The sequence below is a fragment of the Pyxicephalus adspersus genome, chromosome Z (assembly GCF_032062135.1).
Source record: "Pyxicephalus adspersus chromosome Z, UCB_Pads_2.0, whole genome shotgun sequence".
Taxonomy (NCBI): domain Eukaryota; kingdom Metazoa; phylum Chordata; class Amphibia; order Anura; family Pyxicephalidae; genus Pyxicephalus; species Pyxicephalus adspersus.
Genome location: NC_092871.1, coordinates 21,081,419 through 21,108,924, shown reverse-complemented (window position 1 = coordinate 21,108,924; position 27,506 = coordinate 21,081,419). Strand labels below are relative to the sequence as shown.

Here is a 27,506-nt window from a genome sequence, read left to right as displayed (position 1 = left end):
TGGGGCGGATGTAGGCGGACATTGTAGCCTCTATTCTCTGTAACGCTGCTGGTTTCGTTAGGAGGGAGACATGAGATTGGGGAGCGGCGGGGTGAGCGGAGACTGACCCCCGGGAAGGTAAGGTGAAGGGGAGGCCCTAGTTGCGGCCTGTGTGGTGGCTTGCGAGGCCTTTTGCTGGAGAAGGAGGCCGCTGGAGGACGCGGGGGGGCTGAGGCCTGAGCCAGAGAGCGCTGCTGAGAGCTGTACACAGAGGCCTAGGGGCAATTCACTGCAGACACACGCTGGGCTGCTGGAGCAGCAACTCCGCGGCCTGCCAGTGTGGAGCAGCACCGAGGCCTGGGAGTAGATGCAGCATGATTAGGAAAGGCTTCCTATGGAGATCGGTCACTGAGCCAGTGTAATCTGTATAGAGAAAACAAGCCAAAACAACACACAACTGGGAACAGAACTATGCTCCAGGGTGTCCCAGCCATGGTCCTGCTGCAATCGCTGCCAAAACTTTCCATATTGCTCTTTGTCCAGCATGGCTGTGTTTATGTAACTCCTCATTGCATGCAATCTAATTTCCTGAAATCCTGTGTATCATAAACAATTCGATTTAAAAAGTTTGATTCCCCCTTGCTGATCTCCCCTCCCCTGACCATTGCAGGCACTTCCTGTCTATATGCACATGATTGCTCAGAACTGGTGACAACAATGAGCCATGGTTGTGTATCTGCAGGGGAATAAATAACCAGGTGACAGCGCAAGATCTTAGGAAACAGGAGTGTTGTCACCGTATAACAGGAAATTCCTGCCAGAAATTTTAAAAGTAAACTGATAACACAGTATTTGGGTATTTGGTTTTAGATCTACATAAAAATCACATGTATATCCCAAACTGTGTTGGTTACCTGGTCGCTATACAGTTAGAGGTGATTTCCTGGTCCAGAGGTGCAACAGGAAATCTTTTGTTTTGCTGATTACTTTTGTTCTATTGCATGGGTGTTAAACCCTGCCCCGTGGGCCAAATCTGGCCCTTAACGTCCTTTTTTTTTGGGCCCCCAAAGAAATCTTAACAATGAATTGCAGCTGCCCCGCTGCTGCATTGAAATAGCGCCGCTACTACAATTCCCGGCATCACTCAGGTCTATAGACCAGCGGCCGCTCTGGCTATGTGTGGCCCTGCATTGAACTGTTTTATAGACTCAGGGAATTGTAGTAGCAGTGCTATTTCAGTTTCAAGTTTGTCCCGCGACTTTGTCTAAGTTTTTAATTTTGTCCCACTGTGTATTTGAGTTTGACACCCCTGTTCTATTGATTCGGGTATTAATGGTGGTGATCACCAGGGGACATTATAGGGTGAATCTCCCCAGTGGGGGCGCAAAGCAAATCTATAGGGGGCGGGGTTCTTATACTATACACATACTCTTCAATTGTAAACACAACAACAGTGGTGAGAATGTCAATGCAAAACTTTGAGCTGCTGGAGATATTAAACACGCAGCAGGATTTGATAGGTGGCCTTGTGCTGAATAGAATGGAGCTCAGGGTTTTAGTTTTTGCTCATGCCAATTCTTCCATTTGTTGGTGGCTAACATGCCCCTGGTGGTGGCTAACATGCCCCCTGGTTCTTTTCCTTCTATGTAATGTCCAGGAGCTTTGGGGGAGCAAATCATTGTGCAAATAGCAACCATTGTAGTTGCATATTTACTTTCTAGAGACCTAGAGGGACAAATGCAGGCAAGTGTGTAGTGCTGTCAGCTTGTTTGTACTCTGCACCCAAGCCCATAGCTAATAATATTACAGCCGGCACTGCACAATGCCACCTGCAGTCTTAAAGGGGAATTAGGTATGTTTTTTTATTTTTGGAAAAAAAGTAGGCAATGTTTTATTTTGCAACAAATATATCCCCCATGGGCAGCACGGTGGCTCAGAGGTTAGCACTGTGGCCCTTGTAGCACTAGGTCCCAGGTTCGAATCTCGCCCAGGTTTCCCTATCTGCATTAAGTTGGCAGGTTCTCCCTGTGTTTGCGTGGGTTTCCTCTGGCTACTCCGGTTTCCTCCCACATCTCAAGAACATTGGCTTCCCCCCAAAATTGACATTAGAACTGTATTAATGACATATGACTGAGGTAGGGACATTAGATTGTGAGTCCCTTTGAGGGACAGTTAGTAACACTACTATGGACTTTGTACAGCGCTGCGTAATATGATGGTGCTATAAAAATACTGTGTAATAATAATATTAGAAAGGATACCAGGTCCTCTTCCAGGTTCGAGATCTTCAGCCAATTTGATTGGCTAGGCTGGAATCATGTGACTCCTGCGCATGCACACAGGACTTCGCTCAGCCAGCAATGCTTGGATCGCACACCAAGCTACTCATACTACTCAGCTCAATGTGCCTTACAGAAAAGATTGCAAACAGGCAGGTAAGTTTGTTTTCATGTAGAAAAGACATTGCAATCCTTTTTGCAAATGCCTGCTTGCAATTTTTTTAATTTTTAGGTTTAGTTCCACTTTAATCAGAGAGGGATTAAGGCAAACTAGCAGCTTCCCAATACCCATTTCTCAGCTTAACATGAAAATATGTTGCAGTAGGTAGAGAGAAGTCTTGCATTATATGACCTGGAATTGCCAGGTCATCAGATACCAACAACCTTGGACACGCACAATTTTGTCCAGTTTGCCATCTACCTGATTGACCGGAGAACAATGAAAATTGGGCAATATGTTTCCTGGCTAGGTTGCCTTGTGGCTCTGTCCCCCCAATGTATTGGTTGCAGTGTCCTGAGAGAACAGAACTAATGTACGTATGTACATCTTCCACAGTCTGGTGTGGACCTTGCACTAAAATACAAGGTCTGCCTATGTGACAGCCCCCACCCCCTGTGTACAAATCACTGGATTACAGCAATTAAAGAACAAACACTCAGGGAGAATCCTAAAAAAAAACAAAAAAAAACACTTTCCTTACTCCTGGGCTTCCAATAATCTTGTCTAGGACAACTCCGAGTCTTCACATGGAATCCAGCATAAGCTGAGGATTGCAAATTCCAAAAGTGAATGTGTAGTGCTGGAGTAACTTTTCACGAGAATTGTGATCCTAAACTTTCCTAAGATGCCAAAAAAAAAGTCAGAAATTAAAATTTTAAGTGTTATTTTCATGATTTGATTTTCATTCCTTTTTTATTGCTAGTTCCGTGTTTTTATAAATAATAGAGGGGCCATATAAGTGCAAGGCCTGCTTTAAAAGAAACCCTGTCCCTAAATTTTGGCAAAACTTATATAATAAATGTGATCTATCTTTAAAATAGCTATGTTCTCCATTCTGGCCCAAGATCTTCTTCCTAACATGAATTCTAAGCTCTGAGAATCAACACTTCCCTAAGCGTCAGATTCTCTGACAAAGGTGGCTGCTCCCTTCCACCCCCCAAATAATTTCTCCAGTTGGAAATATTGTTTTTTAGTATGCAGCTGCTTTTTCCTTGTAGCAGTAAAATAGTGATGGCATTGAGCCCAGCGGTGGGTGACCGTAAGATCAATGCATTAGTTCTCTGCAAGAATAACTGAGCTGATAACTGTTAAGATTAAAATGGCGCAGAGAAATGTGTATTCTGTACACATTCAATCAGATATATCTTAAACAAAAATGTATTTGGTGACAGAGACAGCAAACCCTTTCAATACTTTTTTTGTATCTATATATACTACTTTTTATTTTTTTGCCATAATGCCATAATTATTTCTAACTAATGTTTTGACTTTTGTAACAGTCAACAAATCCTGTGCACTGGAGGCATCCATGGTCAGTGCAGCACAGGCTTGTCTTTTTACCAGTGACATCAACCCCCCGTATTTCTGGCATGACATATTACTCTAGGCTAGGTGGATGGACTTAAAGCAATGGGCTGCAAAGAATATACCGGACAGAGTTGCGCAGTACAGTCTGGCGAGCGTGCTGAATGCAGGACATCAAAACAAATGTGGCATTCCTTGTAGTATGCCTGAAGCTATGTGCCTGTTCATATCGCTCCTCCAACCGGAAGATCTGCCGGAACATGGCCTGAATGTAACACCAGCACCTGTGTGTATGAAGCCTAAAACAGCTGCTATCTGCAAAGACAGGTGACCAAAAGAATGCGGTCATGTGGAGATTTTCTTTATGAAGAGACAGCCACGTGGATGAACAGATCAGTGGGCGAAGAGTGGTTTCCCTGTAAGATACCATCCGTAATGAGATGGCTGTGAGCATTAGAAATATCATATTATGTTTTTGGTGGCAGCTGTTTCTTCCAGACAGTTGTCTCTTTTCATGTGATATGCCCTTATAGACAGTTGTTATTTTACCTATAAAGTCACAGACAGATGGGCTCATGGTGCAGAATGGGGTACTTTGACTTCCGTCCAGGTGTTTTAGATGATGGAAATTCAAGAATTTGGTGTCCGCTCTTACAGAATGTGCAATCCATATTCATTACCTGAATTGAAGATCTGCACTGTATTCCACTCAGTACACCTTGCTTTTTGGGTACAATTTTGATGCATGGGTTTATCCGACTTCCATGGTAAATAAATGTATTTTTTGTTTGCAGGGCTTGTTATAGAATCAAACCTACTTTACTGCTTTCTGTAGGCAACCCTGCTCTACTTCTTTCTCTAAGTGAAAAAAAAAATTGTTGGCCATTTGGCCATTCAGATTAGTATACCTGTAACACATTTCCAATGGGAACGTATGTATGGATGAAAATCTAATTACCTATTGAGGCCCTTCAATTGACTGCGCCCTCCTTACTGCAATATAAAAAGCAATGTAGCTTTTTTCACGACAGGGTATAATATTATTATTAAACAGGATTCATATAGCGCCAACATATTACGCAGTGCTGTAGCGGTTGCGAATGACAAACAGATACAGACAAACAGTGATACAGGAGGAGAGGACCCTGCCGAACAGCTTACAATCTAGGAGGCGGCGCAATTAACACACAATAGCAGGGGTGATATGTAGTGATGGTTTCAAAAGACAGAAAAAAATAAGTAGGCAAGTTTGAAAAAATGGGTTTTGAGTGGTCTTTTAAATAAGCAGAAAGTAGGAGCGAGCCGAATAGGACGAGGAAGACAATTCCTGAGAGACGGGCAGCTCTGGAAAAGTCTTGGAGCCGTGCGTGTGATGAGGTTATGAGTGAGGAAGTCAGTAGTAGATATGGTATAGTGTAGTAGTGTTTCTTTAATTTTTTTAACATGGGAACCTTTGACATAATCTTTAGGTCTTAGGGAACCCCTGCTATAATTACTAAATCCCCATCTCAGTATATTATTGTGGTGATCAGTAGGTAGAATGCTTCGTACATTAATTGCTGTTAGGAAGAATGCCACCCCTAAGCCAAAAATACCATTGGTCGTGGTGTTAACTGACCTGAGAGGTCCAAATTGCTCAGGGCCCAAGGAACCCCTTGATGAGAAACCCTGGGCTTTGGATTAATTGCAGTAATATTTTAATTAACCCCCAGTTTTTAGAAATGACTTCTGTGTGTACAGAGCATCTTAGTTCTTAATATGAATACTTTGCTATAGTGTAATTCTAATAATCAACACTTTTTTCTAAAGACATTCGTTTTTAACTGCTTTTTAAAACTTGTGTTAGGCAATCATTTTCCTTCATAGAAGCCATTTGTGGGCTGAACTAATATTTCAGAGAAGGCAGGCTTATCTGCGTACAAGGAATTGGTGATATCTTCGTGACTCTGGTTTCTTGTGAATTGATAAGCTGCCTTCGAAGGAGAAGAGGAGGAGAGCTGCCGCCACAGGACCTGTGCCCTCCTGAGCCATCTTCTTGGTGCATTATAGGGAATTGTGCACCATAGCGAAATTAAGGGGCATTTTTAAGTGGTAAACTGCAACGTGTATTCTTTTTCTACACTTTGTGGTGTCCAAAAGCGAGCAGTTTTCAGCATCATTAATAAAAGTTAACAAAGATTTAGGAGTAAAAAAAAAACTTTAGGAAAGGTTATGTCTAAAAAAGAAAGTGTGCACAGTTATTCATCCCTTTGAAAATAGGTCGGATCAGGTGTCGGAGCTCACTGACTTTTTGCTTAGTGCTGGACATGCTAACAACACCACATATTTCATCCAAGGGACAAATAGCTCAGGTTGTTTGTACTGGAGATACAACAGCACCTATACTGAGGGTTACAAACAGTCTGTAATCGAGGTTTGTTGTGTGTATGAAAGGATTGAGAGGTGTTGCTCCACTTTTTTTTGCCTGGTTTGTTAACAGGTTAATTCACTGTGTTACTTTGAGTTCTGGAAGTTACTTGTCAAGAGTAGCAATTGGTAGCTAAACAGATGGAAAAACTGCCCCTATGGAGTAAATTATTCACATAGCACACCGTAGTATCCTGGAGGGATCAATCGCACGATTGGAACATATTGCTGATGATGTGGGATTGATCTCCACTACTTGTGCAGCTTACTCCAAATCCATTTGTGTGATCTGTTGCTACTCTTAATTCCCAATGATTTTCAAAGCATAAAAAAAATGTAGCTCTTACTCTGTAAAGTTACTGCTAACACAATTGCAAATAATTGGAGCTTAAATGAAGAGACAGAGATTGTGATATGAGACCAATGTGATAATGTCCACTAATAGTCCAAAGGGCAGCCAGTAGGCAGTGCAATGGGACATTCTGCAGAACTGCAAACCATAAAAGCTTTTCTCCCAGTTACATTTTGCAGGCATGTAGCATTGGTTGACAAGCAGGTCATGTGCATTACTGTACAAATAATCTGCCTGCTATAATGGCCCCTCCATGTATTTTTAAACAGTGCAAGAGTTTGGAATTGTCCTTGAACAGGTGCACTTTAAATTACGCCAGTGCAGCTGCCTAGTTTGTTAGAAACAAGTGGCTTGTTTGCACTTTTCCTGTCCAAACAGAATCATTAAAACCATCCTTGGTGACCCATCTGTTTCTCTTAATTTTGATCCGTTCCATTTTCCGAACATGATCTCCCAGAGAGAGATAAGCAGCATCAGGTGAGCTGCAACCAAAGTGTTTATCCTGCACTGCCGCCCGTGCTCGCTGCTTGATCCTAACGCCTGTTTTTTCCGATCCAGATTTTGTCTGTGCTATTAGCAGTTTCCAGAGAGATAAGAACGTGCGTATTATTTATGCAGCTCACAAAACAAACACTCTGCAATCTGCTGTGTTTTCCACCATGATGTGGATCTGGACAGTCTGTCATCGTGGCACGGCCCCCCCCACCCAGCAGAGGTGCAGTAATTGGATGAACATGGCCATCCACAGGCTGGATTTAAAGGCAGACATGAGCAGGTCACATCTGCTCTCATGTCCTGCTTTGTGGCAGTGTTTATCTTCTGCTTTTTTTCCTGCACTGTGCTGTTTTGCATAGTGGGTGTGATTCCTGGTTCATTCACAGAAGTGAGATGATAATCTGCTGTGTAATACTTACTTCCCTTTGAAAGAATGTAATGGAAAGCCCCCCACCCCCCTTATTTGCTCTGCCAGCGCCAAAAAAGTAATTAAAAAAAAAACAGCAAGGGAAACAATTTTCAGCTTTCATTTGCAAACATGGCTGAACTTGTCTAAGCCCATTGGAGTAAAGATGTGTGTTTTACAGGTACCTTGTGGGCAGGTGACAACAACTTTTCTTGTTCTGTCCAGGGGGACTGGAAATCTTTTTAATCACCACTTGGTATAAACATCAGTGCAACTGGTACAGTGTTTGACCCAGAATGTTTTTTTTTTTTTTTTTTTTTTTAGCTTGGTGGGAAGAAATTGCAGGTGGGTGGCAGCCCCCCTGTATTGTGACCCAACTTATCTGTCCCCACCCAAAAGCAGCCAAGTGGTCACTGAAAAGTGCCGGGTTGAGCGCCCAGCTAAAAGGGTCCGGGGAGAATAATGTGGTAGAATAGCACTTTTAGACAATGAAGAAGCAATAGCATATTGTTGAGGCAGTACCGCCCAAAAAAAGCCGGTTGGTTACTGAAAAGTGCCGGGTGGAAAAGTGCCCGGCTAAAAGGAGATGGGGGGAACAGTGAACTGTAAATCATAACAGATGATGCAGGCTGATTGTCTTAATCCATGCAGGCTCAGGAAACTGATCATACATTGGCAAGCATGCAACACCATGCAGGGATTCTTGAGTATGTTTTCTTAAATCATCCCTTTTAAAGGTTTTTTTTTTTTTGTTTTTTTAGCATGTGTCTAGGTCTATGTTAGCATGTTGTGCAAGTTGTTGTATGCTGCCTAAAATTTTAAATGTTTTGCTTAACTAAATGGCTATGATTTTTTATTACAGAACCACCTTACACTCTAACCAAGCTTTCTTGAAGATCTGATTGATTACACTTGGGCCTCAGTCTTTCTATCACCATGAATGAAGTAATGGTGGTAAAGGAAGGCTGGCTGCAAAAAAGAGGTAAGTGGCAAATGAGATTTATTTAGATGTTGACAGATATGTGGGTATAAACTATGAGATCTGTCTATTCTTGAAACAATGTTAAGCAGAAAAATCAGTCACTTTTAAAACTTAAATCCATATATTTAATATGAGTACAGTTTGTATTCTACACTGTATAAACCAAAAGAAGTCGTTTTAGTTGAAAGTTGTTCATTAAAAAAACTTTGTCATAGACATTACAAGGCAATGCAGGCATGATCTAAAAAGTTTCTGGGCAGCTCATCCCTAAACATCAATGGCTACTTTAGTTTGGCTTATAGAGAGACACATTGTACAAATTTAATTGGCAGCTATTAGGATAAAACTACAGAACTTTCGGATAAGTTTTTGGATTGTTTAGTCTGGCAGTGTCAGCAGATGTGCTATAGACATAATTTCATTGCCGAGTTCAAAACTCGGGAATATAAATATTTGCATGTGAGCTTTTTTTTTCCAAGAACTGAACAAAGGATGTGTGGTATTTGGTTGCACAGAAAGATGATATTGCTTTCAGTATAAAAGTTTTCAGTGTTCTCCCCAGACTCTTTTAGCTGGGCGCACCACCCGGTTCTTTACAGTTACTATCTGGCTGTTTTTGGATAGCTTTTCTGGGATGAAAACTAGCTGTTATAATTAAGTAGCAAAATACCCTAGCACATGTTGTATTAATGTAAATTTAAAATAACATTGCATCCTTTATTCACAAGTTCATTCACTTATCTAGAAACATCTTAAGCATTCAGGGCCTTGTAACAATAACATGCAAACATGTTCTATAGAAGACATTAATGTTTGCACTCATGGCAGGGAGATAAGGAATGTGGAATGTTATGTAATGCATTGCAACATTGTATATTGTTGATTCATGGTGACTATTGAAACTTTGTATTGCATTTGTGTCAATTGTTGGGGGTGGGGGTGCTTAACTTCAGCAAACAAGGTATCTTTGGGTTCAAATTGACCAATGTGCCTCAAGTAGAGGCAAAAAATATTTGAAGCCTTTAAAATATAATTTCAATAACATTTGTGGTGTCTGCTGATAAACCATATTGTAATAATACATTGTAATACAGTGTTCAGCCTAGCCATTTTTAAAGCAGGGTAGAGTGAAATTGTAGGTGGGTGGCAGCCCCTGTAGTGTGACCCAACTCTTCAGTAATCATCCAAAAAGGGCCTGGGAAGAACACTTCTAATAAAATTTATGTTACTATAAACCTGAAGGATTTGTGCTGGAGCAAGGTGGAGACTGGCAACAAAAGATTCAGGGTTCTTGGGCGTTCATGTACATTGCATATTACCCACTGTAGCTGATTCAATCATAATGTGTAATTTGTTGGGTTTTCCTGAAGTGCAGGTTCTGTCATACAGAATTTATTTTTTATGTGGAATCATGAAATTCAGTTTACCTCTAAACATTAACAGCATGAAATGGTGATTCGGTGAGTTGAAATTGTGTGTTGGGATTTACAAACTGTGATAGCCAGATTGTACAATCGGTATCTTTATCCGTGGTAGGTAATCATACAGAATTAATATATTTAAACAGTGTTTATATACCACCAACATATTACGCAGCGTTGTACATTAAGCAGGGGTTGCAAATGACATATAGATACTGACAGTGACACAGGAGGAGGAGAGGACTCTGCCCAGAAGAGCTTACAATCCAAGAGATTTCCTGCTCGCGGAGTTAGCTTTTATGTTTCTAATGGATATGTTATGTGAATGTTTGTTGCAGTCAAAACCTATACTATACCGTGTTTCCCCGATGATAAGGCAGGGCCATCAAATAAGACAGCCCCCCCTTTTTAGGTAAAAAGATTGATCAGAAGTGGACATGAATGGCACATGAACAATAACTGTGTACTGTAGTCTTCTTCATGGGTAAAAATAAGCCCTAGAGCATATTTTGGCTTTCAAAAAAAAATAAGACAGTGTCTTATCATCGGGGAAACAGGGTAATAGCAAAAAAGAAAAATTATAGCAGTTGTGCCCAGTTTTAATACATCTATGCAGTCAGAATTCTGAATGGCTGCAGTGAAAAATCTGTTACAGGATAAGCCACCTAGAATGTATATTTGTCACTGAAAGGTTATTAGGGATGGATTGACCATGGACTGACACAGAAAGGATCAGTAAATTGCTGTCACATTTACTGGTAATACTATGTATAGTACACGGCACCGAGTATAGCATCCAATACGCAGCAACATCAGACAGTGCAAGGAAAGCAGCTATATGCAATGCAGTACTGCACGCCTTTCTGTGTCATTCAATGTAATGCATGGGATCAGTGTCACAATAGACGGCAGCACAGGTAGCTGTTCGTTTGAGGTATATAATGCATGACAGTCACATGCGTTTTAATGTCAACGGAGCCTGCGTATATTCAGTGAGCAAATAATGGATATCCTATAAATCTTGGAAAATAATGCCATGGCCATCTCATTTATCAACGTGCTTTATAAAAACAGAAACTAGATTACAATGTTTGTGTGACAGGTGCTGCTGACAATAAATCTGAAAGGTTGTCTATTTATATTTAAAATTAATTTAAAGGGGATTATTTTTTTAATAGTAGAATTAACTGCACTTCTGCAAGCGCTGGCCGTTGTTATTGTCAACAGCCATGGAATGGAAGATCGCCCTCTATAGTCTGTGCTCCAGGGCATCCTGTGATTTTCTGTAACCCTGGCTGACCTCTCCACATTCCTAAAATGCCATATGCACAGTCCTAATAAAAAACACACCTCCTTACTCCTGAGGCCCCTGATTTTCCCCACCGCCTTACGGGGCAACAACTGCATAACACAGGGCCTCCTGTTCAAAAGTATTTGAAAGAATCATTGTATTGCTCCTAGTAACCAGCCAGCCCTTTTGTTTTCAAACATACCAGAGACATACAAAAGGAAGAATTTGGTTGCAATGGGTAAAACTGGCCATATAGGCGGCTTTCTGACGCATTCCTAAGGTCTTGATTCCCCCACTCCTGTATATTGGGTGCACCAATTTGTAGGTGTCGCAGTTACTTTTTCCCATTACAGCAGACCCGTGAATGCCATGCAGTTCAAAGCAACAGGTTCACTTTATCACAAGATACATAGATGGCACAGGGTGTGTGAGCTACCAATTGCCAAGCACCATCTTCTGAGAGAGAAAGGTGAGTTGGTCACATTACATATATCGAACACTAAGGGTGTCTTTCTTTACTTCGGGTGAAAAGGAAAGGTTAATAAAGACTCTCGAAGGACCTGCATAGGTTTACTTTAAATATGAACCTAACTTTTGGACCTTTGCCCATAAAAGACTTTCGTAGGCTAGGGGCTAGCCAGCAGTATTGTCGGTGGTCACCTTCAGTTATTTTTGTACCTGTCACCGACTTACCTTGTTCTGTACAGTTTCTCTATATGTAGGTGGCCATCTTGGAAGAGGCTTTCCTTCTTTATAACAAAGCTTCAGCAAAAACACTGAGCAGCGTGGTAATTACATCCAATTTCTCTACCGTAGCATTCAAATACAACAGTGCCTCAGATCTCACACTGCAGATATACAGTTATGAGATTGTAGGAGCATTCACATGTCAGGAATTGGACTGTTCTCAAAATTCAGGTTCTTACTTTTAATTATTCCCTTTTCCCTGTAACACACAGCTCCCTGTTCAGTAATCCTATGAAAATAACAAATGTCATTTTGCTGCATTTCTTGTCCTCTCGTTGCACAGGCTGCCATGCAGGTTCCAGATAGGATTGTCCAACCTTAGGACAGCAAAGGCTGATCTGTGTGTCATCTGTTCTACCATAAATTAGGTTTTCACTCATCCATTTGTCTGATACTATGGGCATAAAATATATGATTCTTTTATGGGCTATGAGTGGCAAAAGGCCTGATGGTGCTTGTTAATTCCATACCTGTGGGCCTGTCCTGTTTCCTCCAACATTACATGAGCTGTATGATTGAAGGATTGTTCGTTTTCTGTAAAGGAAAGCAGACAAAAGCTGAAAGAAGGAATTTGTAGAAAGAATGTCATAGGCCATGACTTAGGACTAAATCCTTAGCATGACATTATACCATCGTGTAGACATCAAGAATGGAACTGCTGAATGCAATAGGTCAGCTGGTTGTAAACTGGCAATTTTGCTGGGCAGCATATTTTCTAATATTCAATCTTGGACCCTAAATATTTACACCATATGTCGAAAATTAGCCCAATCACTAAAATACCATAATGGCTTTAACATGGTCATGTCATTTTAGGGTGACAACTTCTTGCCCCGGTCACCTGGTTGTGCTCCTTTGTTGTCGCGTCCTTTTTCTAGAGACTACAAATGGCCAATTGAATGCACATTTTGCTGGCACAGTCCACTGTTGGATCTGGTTCTGATTTGGCCTGGAATCTGTGTGGCTTCTGGCAGCTGACACCTTGCCAATCTCTCGCACCACCATGCTCCTTCTTATCCATTGTCTGCACATCTAACAGCTGAATCATTCTCAATGGGGCTGCGGCACGGAGAAGCTCCATTTTTAGGCAGTGCTTTCCTAGCAAGAGGAAATGATAAACGCTCAGCAACCTCCTGCCCAGTGTGAACATAACATTAGGGCACTCTCTCCAAGAAATGGTATGCAGCCTTTACAGGTGTGTATGTATGACATGCCAAAAAGGAGGCTGCAGGGGATCAGCAGTATGAAGTTGCAGGGAAGAATGATGAAAAGATGAAAACAAAAGAACAAAACAAAAACACTTGTGTATGTTTGTAACTTGTTTATGGTGCACAGTGCTTTAGCAAACATGTTATTTAGTTAGGGTTTACACCTACTTTAATGACCGTTGATAGCGGTTTGTCTGATCTTACAAGTAAAGGTTTTCAAAGTTCATAAAATCCTTCCACAGGTATAAACATTCGGTGCTTCGGGGTGGGGCTGATTTATGTTTTGAAGGTAGGTAGCTTGCGCTATTGATTGCTTGAGAAAATCTTGAAGAACCTGTAAGTATATCATTTTTCAGAAATGTTTGTTTTTCTGGAGTTGGTCAAGGTTTGTATTTTGTTGTCCGGCCTCAGACAGTGCTTGCAGAGCACCCTGCATCCTACAATAATGAGCTTCCTAGAAAGAAAGGATGTGGATTAACAGGATTATTCTTTTTGTGTAATGCCCCATCTTTACACCCCCTCAGCAGTGTGTGGCATTGGGGGAGGGTAAAACAGGATCTGTAACCCTGGCTGCGTTTACATTGTGGAAAGCAAAGCTTTATGAGCCAGAGAACAGGATTGTTGAACACGTTTAAGCCCTCTGTAGTACATTTCCCATCATGGATGTGTTCAGCAGAGTGCTGGGCTGTGTAATGTGATGAGGCATCCATTATTTGTGATGAAAGGCCCCTGTCTTGCTTGTTCCTCTCTGGAAGCTTGCGCTGTACTAATTGCAACATGCATGGTGATGTTATCTGCTGCCACCCTCTTTTTTTGTACACTCAGGAGGGGCCATGCCACTTCCTCTCCTATCTGTAAACAATAGTAAACAGTAAGTGATGGCTCCTGTCAGCATCTGCAGTAGCAGCAACAAGCTGTATATGTTTTCACACTTGGCCTATAAATAAACTGCTTACAAAGATAGGTACACTCCTGTCAAGCTTTAGGTTTAAGCTGACCAAAGATTTACGGGCTGCAGCTGATAGCCCTAAATTTTCCTCCAGGAATTTTCTGTTGACCCTTTTTGCACTTATTACTAGCTAAGCCTATTTATTTACAGCATTCCCATCTTGCAAGCCAGTATAGTGACCTCCATTGTTCAAGCACCTTTTCCTTATAAAAGAAGGAGTCTGTTTTCCATTTCTTACAGCGGAACTAAACCCAAAATATAAACAAAACACACTTACCTTTAATCCCGCAGATTTGTCTATCCGTCGGAAGGTTTCTGTGTTTGGGTCTCACGTCATCTGGGTATGCGTCTTTGGCCCAGTGCAGAGGAAGTGCCGGCACTGACATCTTTTCTCTTTTTCCTGCCTCACCCGATTTCGCACGGCGCATGCGCGGTATTGGGCGATGTAAATGGGGTTGCCGATCATACTGCGCATGTGTGAGATCTGCAATTTTTTTTTCATCAATGAAAGAGCAGCCAAGAGCCTTCCGGGATGCGTGACTTGGGTATCCTGGGAGGCTTTGCACCCCGATTCTGTTTTGATTGCTGTACGTGTTGCACTTTAAAGAAAAAAAATTTAATTTTTATTTTAAATAGATGGGTTGTCTGCCCTTTTATGGTAAATAGTTAAAATTTTGAGTTTAGGTACGCTTTAAGCGTCCCTCTCCAAGGTCTGTGCAGCTATACCATTTACATTGGAACACGGGAAAGAGGTTGCCTAAGCCAGTGTGTGTTCCATTGCTCACACTCCATGCTCTCGGACCATTGCAAGCTTTCCCATACACATTTGAGTATGCGAAGGAGGTTGCACAAGAAAGTATGGTTCCCTTTCTCAAGCACCCCTCTTTTAGGCCGCAGCTATTTTCCCATACATAATGTAGTATGGGAAGGAAGTTGCACAGTGATTGACAAGCTATAGTTCTACTCAGTAACATTATCACAAGCATTATTAAAGCAGAATAGGCCCAACATTTACTCACCTGTCCCTATTCCGTTGCCCGCGCGTCTTCTTCCTCCTTGTCTTCCGTTTCTGATCTTCAGCCATCCTAATTGGTTGATCTGGAATGACATAATTCCTGCAGGGGGGGGGGGATACACCGGATATCCTGGTAACCAACGGGGGGGGAGCTCAGCAAATTTTGACAGATGAGACGACGGTTAGCCAGGTAGGGACATTGCCTGTCCCTTTTGCAAAAAAACCCTGCCTAATGCCAAATTTTTAAAGTGGACTTCTAGTTCCATTTTAAATTGTCTGCAAGTAATTGAAACTAAATCCGTGTTCTCTTTCATGTAAAAAGTTCCTCTGCTGTTTGAAAGGTATTTATTTTCTCAAAGCCTACAGACTAAAAACCACAGTGATCTGCAGGTGATCTGCTACCTTTAATATTTTACCATTACCCCTGGCCCACATTGTATGCACCCACTGTCTGGTTGTGGTTGTCTGCCTGACTTCACTTTCTTTCGCAGAAGCAAGAAATTGGTGCCCAGTGGGGAAAATACTGGTTTCAGGGTATTGGTCTGAAGCCGTTTCACCAGTTATGCATTATTTGTGGTTTTATGAGCCAAATAGTTAAAAATACAAATGCTGTCTTCAGTCCATGATTTCTGTGTTTGCAGCTGAAACGTTTTTTGGGGAAAAACTTCATGTAAAATGCGCCATAATTGTCTGTTAGCTCGGAGTAGAGCATTTATCACAGAAGAGACATTCTACATTCCCTCCTGCAATAAAAAGCTTCCTTGTTGGCGTATTTTTTTTATTACAGTAATGTTACTTGTAAGAAATAAGCTGATTGTTGCGACCAAACTTCCACGACACTATTGATAAGCACCACTTTCCTATAATATATTGCCATAGTTTGCAGCATTTAGTCCAATGTAATAGTAAGTGCATTATGTTCTGGCAAGGCTCCTTGTGCAGATGAACAAGTTGTAGGGGAAAGTGTGCTCCATAGTGCCTGACAGCTGGTAAAATTAGCTCCCCGATTAGATGCTATTTCTGGAAAGCTGTGTTGGATTACCTTCTGTAACATTAACCTTTTCCTTCTTCTCCACCTGCGGCACGGAAAGGAAAGTTGCTTCAAGACAAATGTTATAATGGAAAATATCCCAAAGAGCACATTGGCCTTTCACTCCTGAGCCGCTCTGTCTGTGTGTGATATTTTAATGTGCAAAGCTTTGTAGGAAGTTGTGTGGCTTTGCACTTCTGCAGGGGAATATATTTAGCAAAGTGGATGAAAGTTGGATGTCTGTAGCAACACAACTGTTTGCACTATGGGGCTGATGTACAAACATTTTATCCATAGTAACCATTTGGCATTTTGATTTCATTTTTAGACCAGAAAGTAAAAGTTGATTTGTCAATTGCACAGTGGCATTCTAATCTCCAGAATGATTAATTTTAGATGTTTCTTTATCAGAATATGTAATTTTTGCATATAAATTGAAACATAACTACAGTTCTCTTCTTCTTTTTAGATGGGCGCACAACACGACACTTTTCAGTAACCACCCCGCTGTTTCTGGGTGGTTACTGAGGAGCTGGGTCACAATACAGGGGCTGCCACCGCCTTCAATTTCCACCCAGCTCAAAAAAAATTTGTGGGTTGAACATTAAAAAAAACAATGAAGAAAAAAAACATTATTTACATATAAATATTGGAACTAAATCATGTGCATTACCCATACGTCATCCTGATCACTTTTCCCTTTTTGTCTCACCTATTCTAAATGTAAGAGGGTGAGGGGGGGGGTCCCTAAATGCTGCAGGAAATACTCCAGGAAATACTCCAGGTAACACTCCAAAACTCATAATTGGACCCAAAACACAACCCAAGTATATATATATTTGCATGCGCATAACTATTATTTCTGCCCTAGCACTGCCATGTGACAGTGTTAGACCAGTCAGGGTTGTCCTGCTCATCTTTCCCTCTCCATAAAACAGAACTTAGTTGTAGTGGCTACAGAATTTTTTTTCCAAGTTTTTCTTTATTTATGGGTAGGTCAGCTAGTGTGTATGTATGTGTGTGTGTGTATACAATTTACTTTGCATATACACTTTGTGGTATCTCTTAGACTGTAAGCTGTCCTCCTCCTGTGTCATCGATTGTATCTGTCAGTTGCAACCCCTAGTTAATGTGCAGTGCTGCATAATATGTTGGCGCTATAGAAATACATTTTATTAATAGGACGTTATGTCGAGCTTTGCTGTGTCATCAGTGCACATTTCTTAGTATTTAGACACTGTATACCATACTCTAGTGACATCATATTTATACAAGAAAAATGCAATGCAGTGTTTCTCAACGTGGGAGACTTGTCACTGGTAATGATTATCATGATGGGGTTAGTTTGCTGCCTTGGTAATTAAAACCAGAACATGGTAATAGAAGTAAATGCTTCCTGTATGCAGCTGAAATCAGCACGCTCCCTCTACTGGTTACCAGCCATACAAGATATTTGCTGCAGGCAGATGAGATGCTATTACAGTTAAGTGCAACTGGCCAACAGATTTAGGTTTGCTCCCACAGTTCAATAAATGTTTCCCCTAATTCTAACTTATGTATATTAGCTTCATATTATTACGATATAATATTTCTACATATCAGTGTAATGATAGTATTGATAACTAGTTATAAATAAAATATAAAGATCTCCTGGGGAAGCTGGTATACTTGCAGAAAGCAGAGCCAGCTCATTTAACAATTATGGCTACTCAATGTGTATTTATTATAAGCTATACATGTTATTGAAACAGGTTCATACTATGGTGATGATTTACGTGTATAATAAATTTGAATACTTTTAATACAGAGGTTCATGTATGCAGACATCTGACGTTATCCTCTGTTTGCAGGTGAATATATAAAGACATGGAGGCCTAGGTACTTCCTATTGAAGAGCGATGGCTCGTTCATTGGGTATAAGGAAAAGCCAGATTCTTCAGAACACAGTTTATCATTGCCGCCTCTTAACAACTTCTCTGTGGGAGGTAAGCCCCCGGTTCCTTCAGAAACTTACAGGTTTTGAGTTATATCTTTACCTACAATTTACAATATTCTTTCTTTCCAGAATGCCAGCTGATGAAGACAGAGCGTCCCCGACCCAATACCTTTGTCATACGATGCTTACAATGGACAACGGTTATTGAGCGCACGTTTCATGTTGACACACCGGAGGAAAGGTATCAGGACGCTGGGGGTTTACACAGTGGTTTGACTGAATGATTTGTTGACTTCAACTGATTTATTGAAGTTAAAATTAATGGTAGAGGCATAGCAATGATAATATTTTGTTTTGGAATATGACAGAGAGGAATGGATGAGAGCAATCCAAACCGTTGCCAACAGCTTGAAGAACAGAGAGAATGAAATAGAGGAGGAAGAGACCATGGACTTCAAGTGTAGCTCTCCTAGTGATGCAACCAGTCCAGAGGATATGGATGTGGCAATATCAAAGGGACGATCCAAAGTAGTAAGTGGGAGTAGCTCTAAAAAGATGCATCACTTCATTCTGAACTGTTTTCTGGAAGAAACATTTCATAAGAGAAATTTGGAGCTGCCATTTCTCTTTCTTTAAAGGGATTTTGTACATTTTCCCACACACCACCATTTCTAACCCCCTGATGTTTTAATCTCTGCTCTGTTTGGAGCCCCTTCTACATACTTTTTCCAAGTTTAGATGAGTTTTTCTCAAACCAAAACTGATGTTCTGGCATGTCAGCAGAACATTGCCATCTGACCAGTAAGAAAAGTTATAGGGTTCAACATTAAGCCTGTTCACGTTAGAAAATAGCACTGCTACACAGCAGTGGTTAAGGCGGGGTCTACATGGCGGGTTTTTAAAATGCATATAAACATTCCTGTTGCGTTTTATGCACTTTTATTAGCGTTTTAAAACTTGCCTTTAAAAAGCCAAAAAACGCCTATGGGCGTTTTTTGAGTTTTCTCGTGTTTTTTTTGACGCATTTGTGTTTTAGGCGCTTATAAATGCCGGAAAACGCTGGTAAACGTCAAAAGAAGCGTTTATCTGCTTTAACACAGCTTTTTAATTTTTTAAAAGTTGCAAACAACGTTTAAGATAAAGCTCATAAACATGCCTCAAGGATACGTCCTGGTGTAGATTAGCCCATTGGAATGCATGGGGATTTCAAACATGGGCCTTAAAAGCCTTAGGTTAAACGCTGGGGAAAACTTCCATGTAGACTAAGCCTTAGGTAGATATCAGCAGGTTGGAGGATGAGGGGAGGGTAATTTATTTTAACCTCCCTTGCTATCTGATTATAATCAGTAATTTTGAATTTCAAAGAGGTACATTCTGTTTTAATTTCCCACCCGATCATGCCGCCCAGCGCACCACCCCTGCACACTTGCATGTCCTATTGATCATGCTGGGGACGCGAGGCAAGTCCACCCAGAGTGTGGCTTACCACTTTTAGTACTGAAAATTAACCCAAAAAGAAAAAGACTTTGAGACTTCTTCAACTTTCCTTTATAGCTTACCTATTCAAAAGATTTAGAAGATCAAATGCTAGTCTAGTGGGTCAGGGTAACAGCCAAAAAAAAAGATCAGACTTCCAAATTTCCTCATGACATGGCATTACTTTGAATGTAAAGCAGTTAGTCAGATTCTTAATGTCACTGTTGGTTTTTGAGGAAGTACAAACAGTGGCTATTATGATGTTTTTTGTATTGAAGAAATATTTATTGTTAATGTAACATTGACCGAAATGCAATTTTCATTTCATTTGTGTTCCTATTTTTAGCTAAGCTATAGTTAAATAAAAGTAAACATTTACTGTTTTGCTAAAACCTCCTCAGTTAAAATTTTAAATTGTAAACTCTTACCTAGACTATGAATGATTTTGACTATCTCAAGCTGTTGGGGAAAGGAACATTTGGAAAAGTGATCCTGGTACGGGAGAAGGCATCAGGTCGTTATTATGCTATGAAAATTTTACGCAAAGAAGTAATCATCGCCAAGGTGAGTGCTCTGGGTCCATAGGTGGTTTGGCCAGCTATATATTAAACCAATGACCACTTTATTCCATATACCTATCTTTTACACATAAAAGGATGTGAACGATTAGCAGCAATATTCACCAACTGAGCAATATTTGAATGCCACAGATCAACTCCAGACTAAGATTGTGAATTACTTTTGCCTCTTGAGGACATCCTGTGAATGCAGGGTATCCCAACTGTGTTCACAGTAACAATGTAGTGATGTGGACCTCATTTAGAACTGCCCATCACCAGGAGATAATATAAAATCCATTAGCCTATTACTTGATTGGATAAAAGAATCCATCAACAACAAGGAATTGGTAATTGTCCTGCAGCATTTATAATAGATCAAACCAAAAATTTGAAACACAGAAAAAAAGTCTCTAAAATCCATTTTCTTTGTTATTCATGTTAAATTTGTAATTATTAATGATTGTGGAACATGTATTCTTAATTCCAGGATGAAGTGGCGCATACAGTTACAGAAAGTAGAGTCTTGCAGAATACAAGACATCCCTTTTTAACGGTATGTATACTGTTTGTAATCCGAGGGCAATCTTGCTGCTCTATCTAAAGTCGATATCTTGCTGCCTATGCCCACCCAAGGATCGGTTTATCGTAAACTGAAAATCTTCATTGTTAACCCATGCTGGAGAATTTGTTGTACCAGTGCACAATTTTTCTTCAGAATTCCCAGTTTTGCACAACTACCAGACGTGTGTTGAAAGATCTCACCTTCTTTGCTGGATTCATAGTTTATTGTTATTTTGGGGGAAATTGACTTCTGCAATTCTAAAAGTGACCAAAAAGCAGAGTTCGAGAGGTCTTGAAATATTCTTTTCCCATTGTGCTTCAAGCCCTTAAAGGAAAACCCAACTCACCTCCCTTTGTTACTTCACCAGCATTAACATTTTTATCTGGTCCTTTTAATGTGGACCTTCAGCCACCTTGATTAGACAGGCCAGAATGACATTTACGGTGTTGTCCCTGTAACATTGTGCACTGATTTTTAACTCTTTCTTTTAGGCTTTGAAATATGCATTTCAGACGAGTGACCGTCTCTGCTTTGTTATGGAGTATGCCAATGGTGGAGAGGTGTGAAATGTTTTTTTTTTGTGTATGTGTGTGGTTTGGTGCATGTTTTCAAGTTGTTTAGTACACATGCCTCCTGTAAGTAAAAATTCTGCATTGCCTTTGTCAACCAGTCAGCTTCCAGCTGTCACAGAAGGACAGAAGATAGTTGTTACAAAAAAAAATTATTTTTCCAGGGAGAAAATATTTATTTATTATTTTCTCATATGTTTGTAGCACATATTGAGCTGCGTAGTAAGATTACAGCCACTATTTTTGTGCTTATTGACTGCTCTGGAGAAATCTATAAAGACAACAGGAGTTGGAGAAAATCTCTGCTCTCCCTGCTTTGCATCATTCAAGGAGTCTGGCGTGTGTATTGTATAGAGAGTTTTTTTCTGTTCAGGCCTGCCCACTAGCAAACCAGCTATCTGAAAATCTCTAATAAAAAAAAAAGCTTAGCTTCTGGCTGAAATGGGGGCATCCTCGTAATGTGTTCCCATACATTTTCTTTGTATAGGTCATCTTTCTGTTCTGCATGTTGATTATAAAATAGATTTGTCTATTTTTCCACGCAGCTATTCTTTCACTTGTCTCGTGAGCGAGTTTTTACAGAAGAGAGGGCACGATTTTACGGTGCAGAAATTGTGTCTGCCCTGGAATATCTCCACTCCAGGAATGTGGTGTACAGGGATATAAAGGCAAGTCAAATGTTATGTTGTTCTGACTTACACACTTTTAAGCAAAATCTTTTAGAAATACTCACTTTACTTAAGCTTCAGCCACTTCATTATGCTGACATCAATGGGCCTCGCATATGGATTCTGTGAAAGCTTAGGATCCTAGTCCTTGCAAGAGTATACTACATACTACTGCATGGTATAGGAGTGTTTCCCTCAGAATTTGGGATCCTCAACTTTCCCAGGATACAGCAAGAAGTCTGATGTTGCCTCGTCTAGGTGGGGCTGCTCGCAGCCTTAAGTAAGGCAAGTCTTGTGTTATAAATTTCTTCTAATCTGTTTATATTTTAGTACTATGCAGCAATTGGACAGAAGTTGCTGGGGAACTGTCACATAATTGGGCCTTACATTTTAGTGCAAGGTCCACATTGCAGTCGTTATATGCATCTGCAAAGGTACTTGTTTCATATATCAAACCTCTAAGCTATAAAGAGGAAACTTTAGGCACTTACTGTGCAGTTGGCTTATATCAGCCCAGTGAACTTTTTATTTACACAAAAAGCTGATTAAAGTAGAGAAAAAGAATGTTGATTGGCTGTCTCTGCCAGCAAGTAAAAATAATGCTTCCCTATCCTTTTTGGAGCCTAGAATTTTATAGTAGTTCTAATATACTATATGTCCTAGGCTGACATATTCTGCTTTTTAATAAAAGATATAGGGTCAGCATTGTTACCCTAGAACGGGAAGTGTTTTTTTTTTGCAGCTTTACTTCGAAAATAAAGCATTAAATCCTAAAGCCTGAAAGACTAATGCATCCACCACATCCAAGCATTAGTAAGATTTCGACATAATACATTTTTGCTCTGAGTTCCATGACTTAAAAATCTGAGTTCACTGCATTGCAGCAATTCTATTTTCAATGTGTTGCCAAAATTGGTGTTGTAGAAAACCTGTTAATTTTCTGTTTTTCCTTAAAGTTGGAGAACCTTATGCTGGATAAAGATGGTCATGTAAAAATTACAGATTTTGGACTTTGTAAGGAAGGCATCACAGACGGCGCTACCATGAGAACGTTTTGTGGAACCCCAGAATACCTGGCCCCAGAGGTAACTGTCTTTTATTAATCTAATATAAAATGGTGGCTAGATATTATAAGGTACACTTAACATGTAACCCAACCTACCGACCATAGAAGAAATCTATTTGTAAATGATAAGTGCACAAACATAAGATAAATAAAATAGGACCCCAGGTAGATATATAGTAAATCATTAATTCTAAATTTAATTAATATCTGTATTAATAAAAAGTAATTTAAAAAGCTTACCATTAGCGCTAGTGTACTTGCCTGAAATTAATCTGCTACATGCGAGCTAAAAGCTTAAGGGTTTCCTCCAAATATAAGAAAGTTAATTTTTGTGCCCTATATTGCAACACATGGCATTGCACAGCTGTATCTGTGTGGTTGTTCATTTTGATGCTGGTCCCATTTATTACATTGAATAGGGCAGCACAAAACAAACAAAAATATGTGCAGCAGTGTGTTGACAAAACATCCTTCAGCACATTGCATAAGTGGAAACATCAGACATTGCTCTCTATGCAAAGTCTGATGTCCTTGAGAATCACATACTATTTGCACAGCACTGCACCTCACATACTGGGGACAAGGCCTAAGTTAAACTTGCAGGGGGTTGAGCCTTTTCTAATTTGACTACTTAGATGCACAAAAAGCATGGGAGCTCCCAACATTAAGTATCCCAAGCAGTAAAGGCCTTTGATTGTCTGAAAGTGTTGTCCATATCCCTCATACATCAGGGGCAGTTGGATCACAAAATTTCAACATTTTTTAGATTACCCTTCATCTGTGTATTTACCTTTTTTTTTTATTTTTTGGCTGGTGCTAAACCTAAATAAAACTGATGTTTCCTTAGGTGCTAGAAGACAACGACTATGGTAGGGCCGTTGATTGGTGGGGGCTGGGAGTAGTGATGTACGAGATGATGTGTGGCCGATTACCCTTCTACAACCAGGATCATGAAAGGCTATTTGAACTCATCCTCATGGAAGAAATCCGCTTCCCACGAACACTCAGTCCTGAAGCCAAGTCTCTGTTAAGTGGCCTTCTTAAAAAGGATCCTAAACAAAGGTAAAGACTTAATAAGGATGTTTGCATTTGTGTCTGATATCATTTGACAAAGTGCGCCTGTTTTCTATATATTGCAATACATAGCTATTGAGCAAAGTAATAGGTTTAGTTTACTCTATTGGATACGTTTATTTCCTTGCATTACACTTGCGTCATTGTCGCCTGCCATTCGTTAGCTTGGAGCAGCCAGGTGGTAGACCCTGCTGTTTGAGGACAAAAAGTTTGAGTGTGTAAGTTTAATATTTATTCATATATGTGATATTCCACTGCCTCCACCACAAATGCAGATGTGCTTGTGGGATACATATATATGCTTATATGGAAATTGCATCATATATTGGATATCTCTACACACATAAATTAACAAGCTGTAAAGGTTTGTAAAATAGACCTTTACAGCATATTTTGAGTTTCAAGTTTTTGGTTTTTTTTTACCATTCTGTGCCTTCATAATTTTTTTGGCTTGAATTTCATTCTCATCTCATGCTATATTGTGTTTTGTGTGCCATAAAAATGTTTGTATTTTTCTGTTACTGAAAATATAGTTTTTTTGCTGCATAAATCTTGTGCAACAAAAAAAACTACTTACAATCCTTTTTATTGTGCAGGTTCTCTGCCCTGCTTTTCTTCTCTTTGCAAAGCATATAAAGTTTTATGTAACCTTTTGTTTCCTTACGTGTCATAAAGCCACTTCTACCAAAATACCCCATATTTTACCCCATTACCTCAATACCTCTACCTCGTATTATATGAAAGCAGTAACTTAGAAGTGCGTGTGTTTTGTTGAAGTGAGTAGCGCTTTCTGCAATGATTAAGAAGAGTCAGCGTGACTGGGCTCACTAAGACTGTTTACAACTGACCTATTGCAAGATTATTCATTATTTATATGGCATATTGCAGGCTTGGAGGTGGACCCAATGATGCCCAAGAAGTAAAAGATCATCGTTTCTTTTCTTGTATCAACTGGCAAGATGTTAATGACAGAAAGGTAACTTACAAATACCTGTGTCTTTGTGTTTCTGCACTTTACTAATACTTCCTATCATGTGGGCAGACTGAGCAAAGCAAGTGTATCAACTGCATGTTCTTGATTATGAATTTTTGTATTTTGTCTTTGATTAGCTGACCCCTCCCTTCAAGCCACAAGTCACCTCAGAAATCGACACCAGATACTTTGATGATGAATTTACAGCTCAGTCCATAACGATAACACCTCCTGACAGATGTAAGTAGATATTGCCAGTTAATTATTTTATTGGTTTAAAAAAGAGGAGTCAAAGCAACAAAGTTAGCGGATGTAAAAACAAAAAAAGGAAAATATTCTCTTTAAAATGTGTGTCACATGTTCACATATGGCCTGCATTTTGTTGAGCCACGTGACACAGAAATTAAATATACACTGTGAAAGCACTGAATTTGGCATGGCATTAGCAACCTATAATGCATGGATGACCTACCCCAATGCAATTTTATTGCATGGTCATGCCTACATAATACTGGGCTGAAGGACCTCAATCTCTTAGTTTAGACCAGAGCCACTTAATCACAGACATAACATAATATTACAGCCAAATCCTTCATTTATAACCTGTTCAACATAAAATATGTCTTTTAAATTAATAATGAACTCTTGCATTTTAGCTAACAGAGAAAACTGCCAGAATGTCCTTTTTAATGCCTTTTGGTGGTTCACTTTCTTCTTTGCACATATATGAATTGGTCCCACTGAAGCCACATGATTCAGATGTTACCAAAGGTTGCATCAGAAATAAATCTTTTGGACATATAAAAACCTGATAAATTGTAATTGTGATGCACATCAAAAAAAAAAAACTGTCAAATTGCTTTGTAGCTGGAGTTAGATTTTATTACCTTGACTTTCATTTTATTTTTTTGTTCTGCTGGGGTCCCAGCTGTTATTTATCCTGACCCTATGACTCTCTATTGCAGACGACAACCTGGATGCCTTAGAACCTGACCAGCGCACTCATTTCCCTCAGTTCTCATACTCAGCCAGCATTCGGGAGTAGACCTACAATATGAAGGGACACAACAGGCAAAAGAGACTTTCTACTGAAAGACGTGCAGAAGATCCCTGTCCCTTTCTGAAATGGGGCAGGAACTCTATATTCGTTCTACCGTCCCCAAAACTTAATTAAGAGACTTCGTAATTGAGCAGAATTTACTTAGAGACAATTTGCTATATAATGCGGTCTTTCATCATGGAATGAAATTTATGTTCATATCTTTTTAATTGCCTTGTGCTGCTGGGGCAGTAACAGGATTCTAAGCCATAACGCTGGAAAAAAAAAAACAGGGGCAAACCATCCTAAAAATGCGGTTCTTAACTATAACCGCCTCTTCCGTAGGGCTCACTCTCTCCTGAGCATCATCTTGTCCTCATAACGGTACCATGGTCTTCAACGCAGGTGGAAAACCAAGCATCAAACGCAAGTCTCCATTTGTGCATGCTGTGCTAGGAAATTTAGAATGGGCAATTTAATTTACCGGTGCTTTTTCCACTTGGTCGGTACAAGCAGGAAACAGTTATGCTTATCTTCTACTCCCTTAGTCACCTATCCATGGTGTTTGCCTATGAATTGATGGATAGGGTGTGCTGCATTACGTTTGCCATCACTGGCCTCCATAGCTGACCTTTGACACTTTGTTCCAGTGGGGGGTGCCATGTACCTCCTGCTTCCCAAAGGGCATGTAAGTGGCCTAGCTTCAACAACTGAATGTATTCACAAGAATTTCTTTTTTCAAAAATGGATTTCCGGGTCAAAAGCAATAATTTTTGCTATTTCTATTTTCATGTTAATGTATTAGAAATCCCACAGACGTATGTTTTTTTTTTCCCCTTTTTTCTTTTTTTCAGAAGAACTGGTATGACTAGCACAAAAGATTCTGGCAAAAAAAACTAATTGGTCAAAGACTCAGCTAAATGTAAAATGTCCCACCTTCTCCCCAACCTTTGTAGGATGTACCATTTTCTGGGAAACCTTGGATATTTTGGGGGGATTAGGTTATATAATTGCTTTAAGACCTAAATGAATGCCCCATATAGGCTTGGTTATTAAAAAAAAAGATGCCGCCACCAAACAAAGGTAGATGAAAGCAGCAGGAGTTTGTGGAGCAATAATAGAATTTCTTATTTTACAGAATTTCTGAATGTTGCAATTTTTTTTCTTTTCTTCTGCGATTTTGCAGAACTCAGGTTTAAAGGGGCAGTCCCACACTTTGGTTCAGAATATCCCATACCTCTATTTTTTGAATACCTGCTGTGTAACAGAGCTTTAGGAATGCCTGTTTTCATATATTTATCTGCAGACTTGGTTACAGCATACAGTGAAACTCAAAGACTGCAAACAAATGGCTACTCGTCATTACAACATGGGAAAGTTCCCAAGAAAATCTGTTATTGGGACTGGCTCTTTAAACCTAATGCTGTATGAGATGAATGTTTATCTCAGAAATTAACTTTTGTAGACATTTGAGATAAAAAAATACAATTTCTCATCT

The 27,506-nt window shown here is 40.0% G+C and overlaps 1 protein-coding gene across 1 annotated transcript; it reads left to right on the top strand.

Moving 5' to 3' along the window:
* On the top strand, window positions 1–27,505 carry AKT2 (AKT serine/threonine kinase 2). The gene is made up of 14 exons (XM_072430996.1): window positions 1–117; window positions 8,305–8,424; window positions 17,936–18,070; window positions 18,151–18,262; window positions 18,390–18,552; window positions 19,930–20,061; window positions 20,545–20,610; window positions 21,111–21,179; window positions 21,734–21,856; window positions 22,813–22,941; window positions 23,770–23,984; window positions 24,885–24,972; window positions 25,107–25,209; window positions 25,935–27,505. Exons 2-14 carry the CDS (start codon window positions 8,379–8,381, stop codon window positions 26,012–26,014), a joined length of 1,461 nt encoding a protein of 486 aa, XP_072287097.1. The 5' UTR covers window positions 1–117; window positions 8,305–8,378; the 3' UTR covers window positions 26,015–27,505.
* The last annotated feature ends 1 nt before the right edge of the window (window position 27,506 follows it).

Excerpts from the sequence above, each read along its gene's own strand:
- AKT2 (XM_072430996.1), top strand. The coding sequence starts at position 8,379 with ATGAATGAAGTAATGGTGGTAAAGGAAGGCTGGCTGCAAAAAAGAG. Across the intron at positions 18,263-18,389 it reads GTTGACACACCGGAGGAAAG|AGAGGAATGGATGAGAGCAA; the intron begins GTATCAGGACGC and ends GGAATATGACAG. Across the intron at positions 20,062-20,544 it reads AAGAAGTAATCATCGCCAAG|GATGAAGTGGCGCATACAGT; the intron begins GTGAGTGCTCTG and ends TCTTAATTCCAG.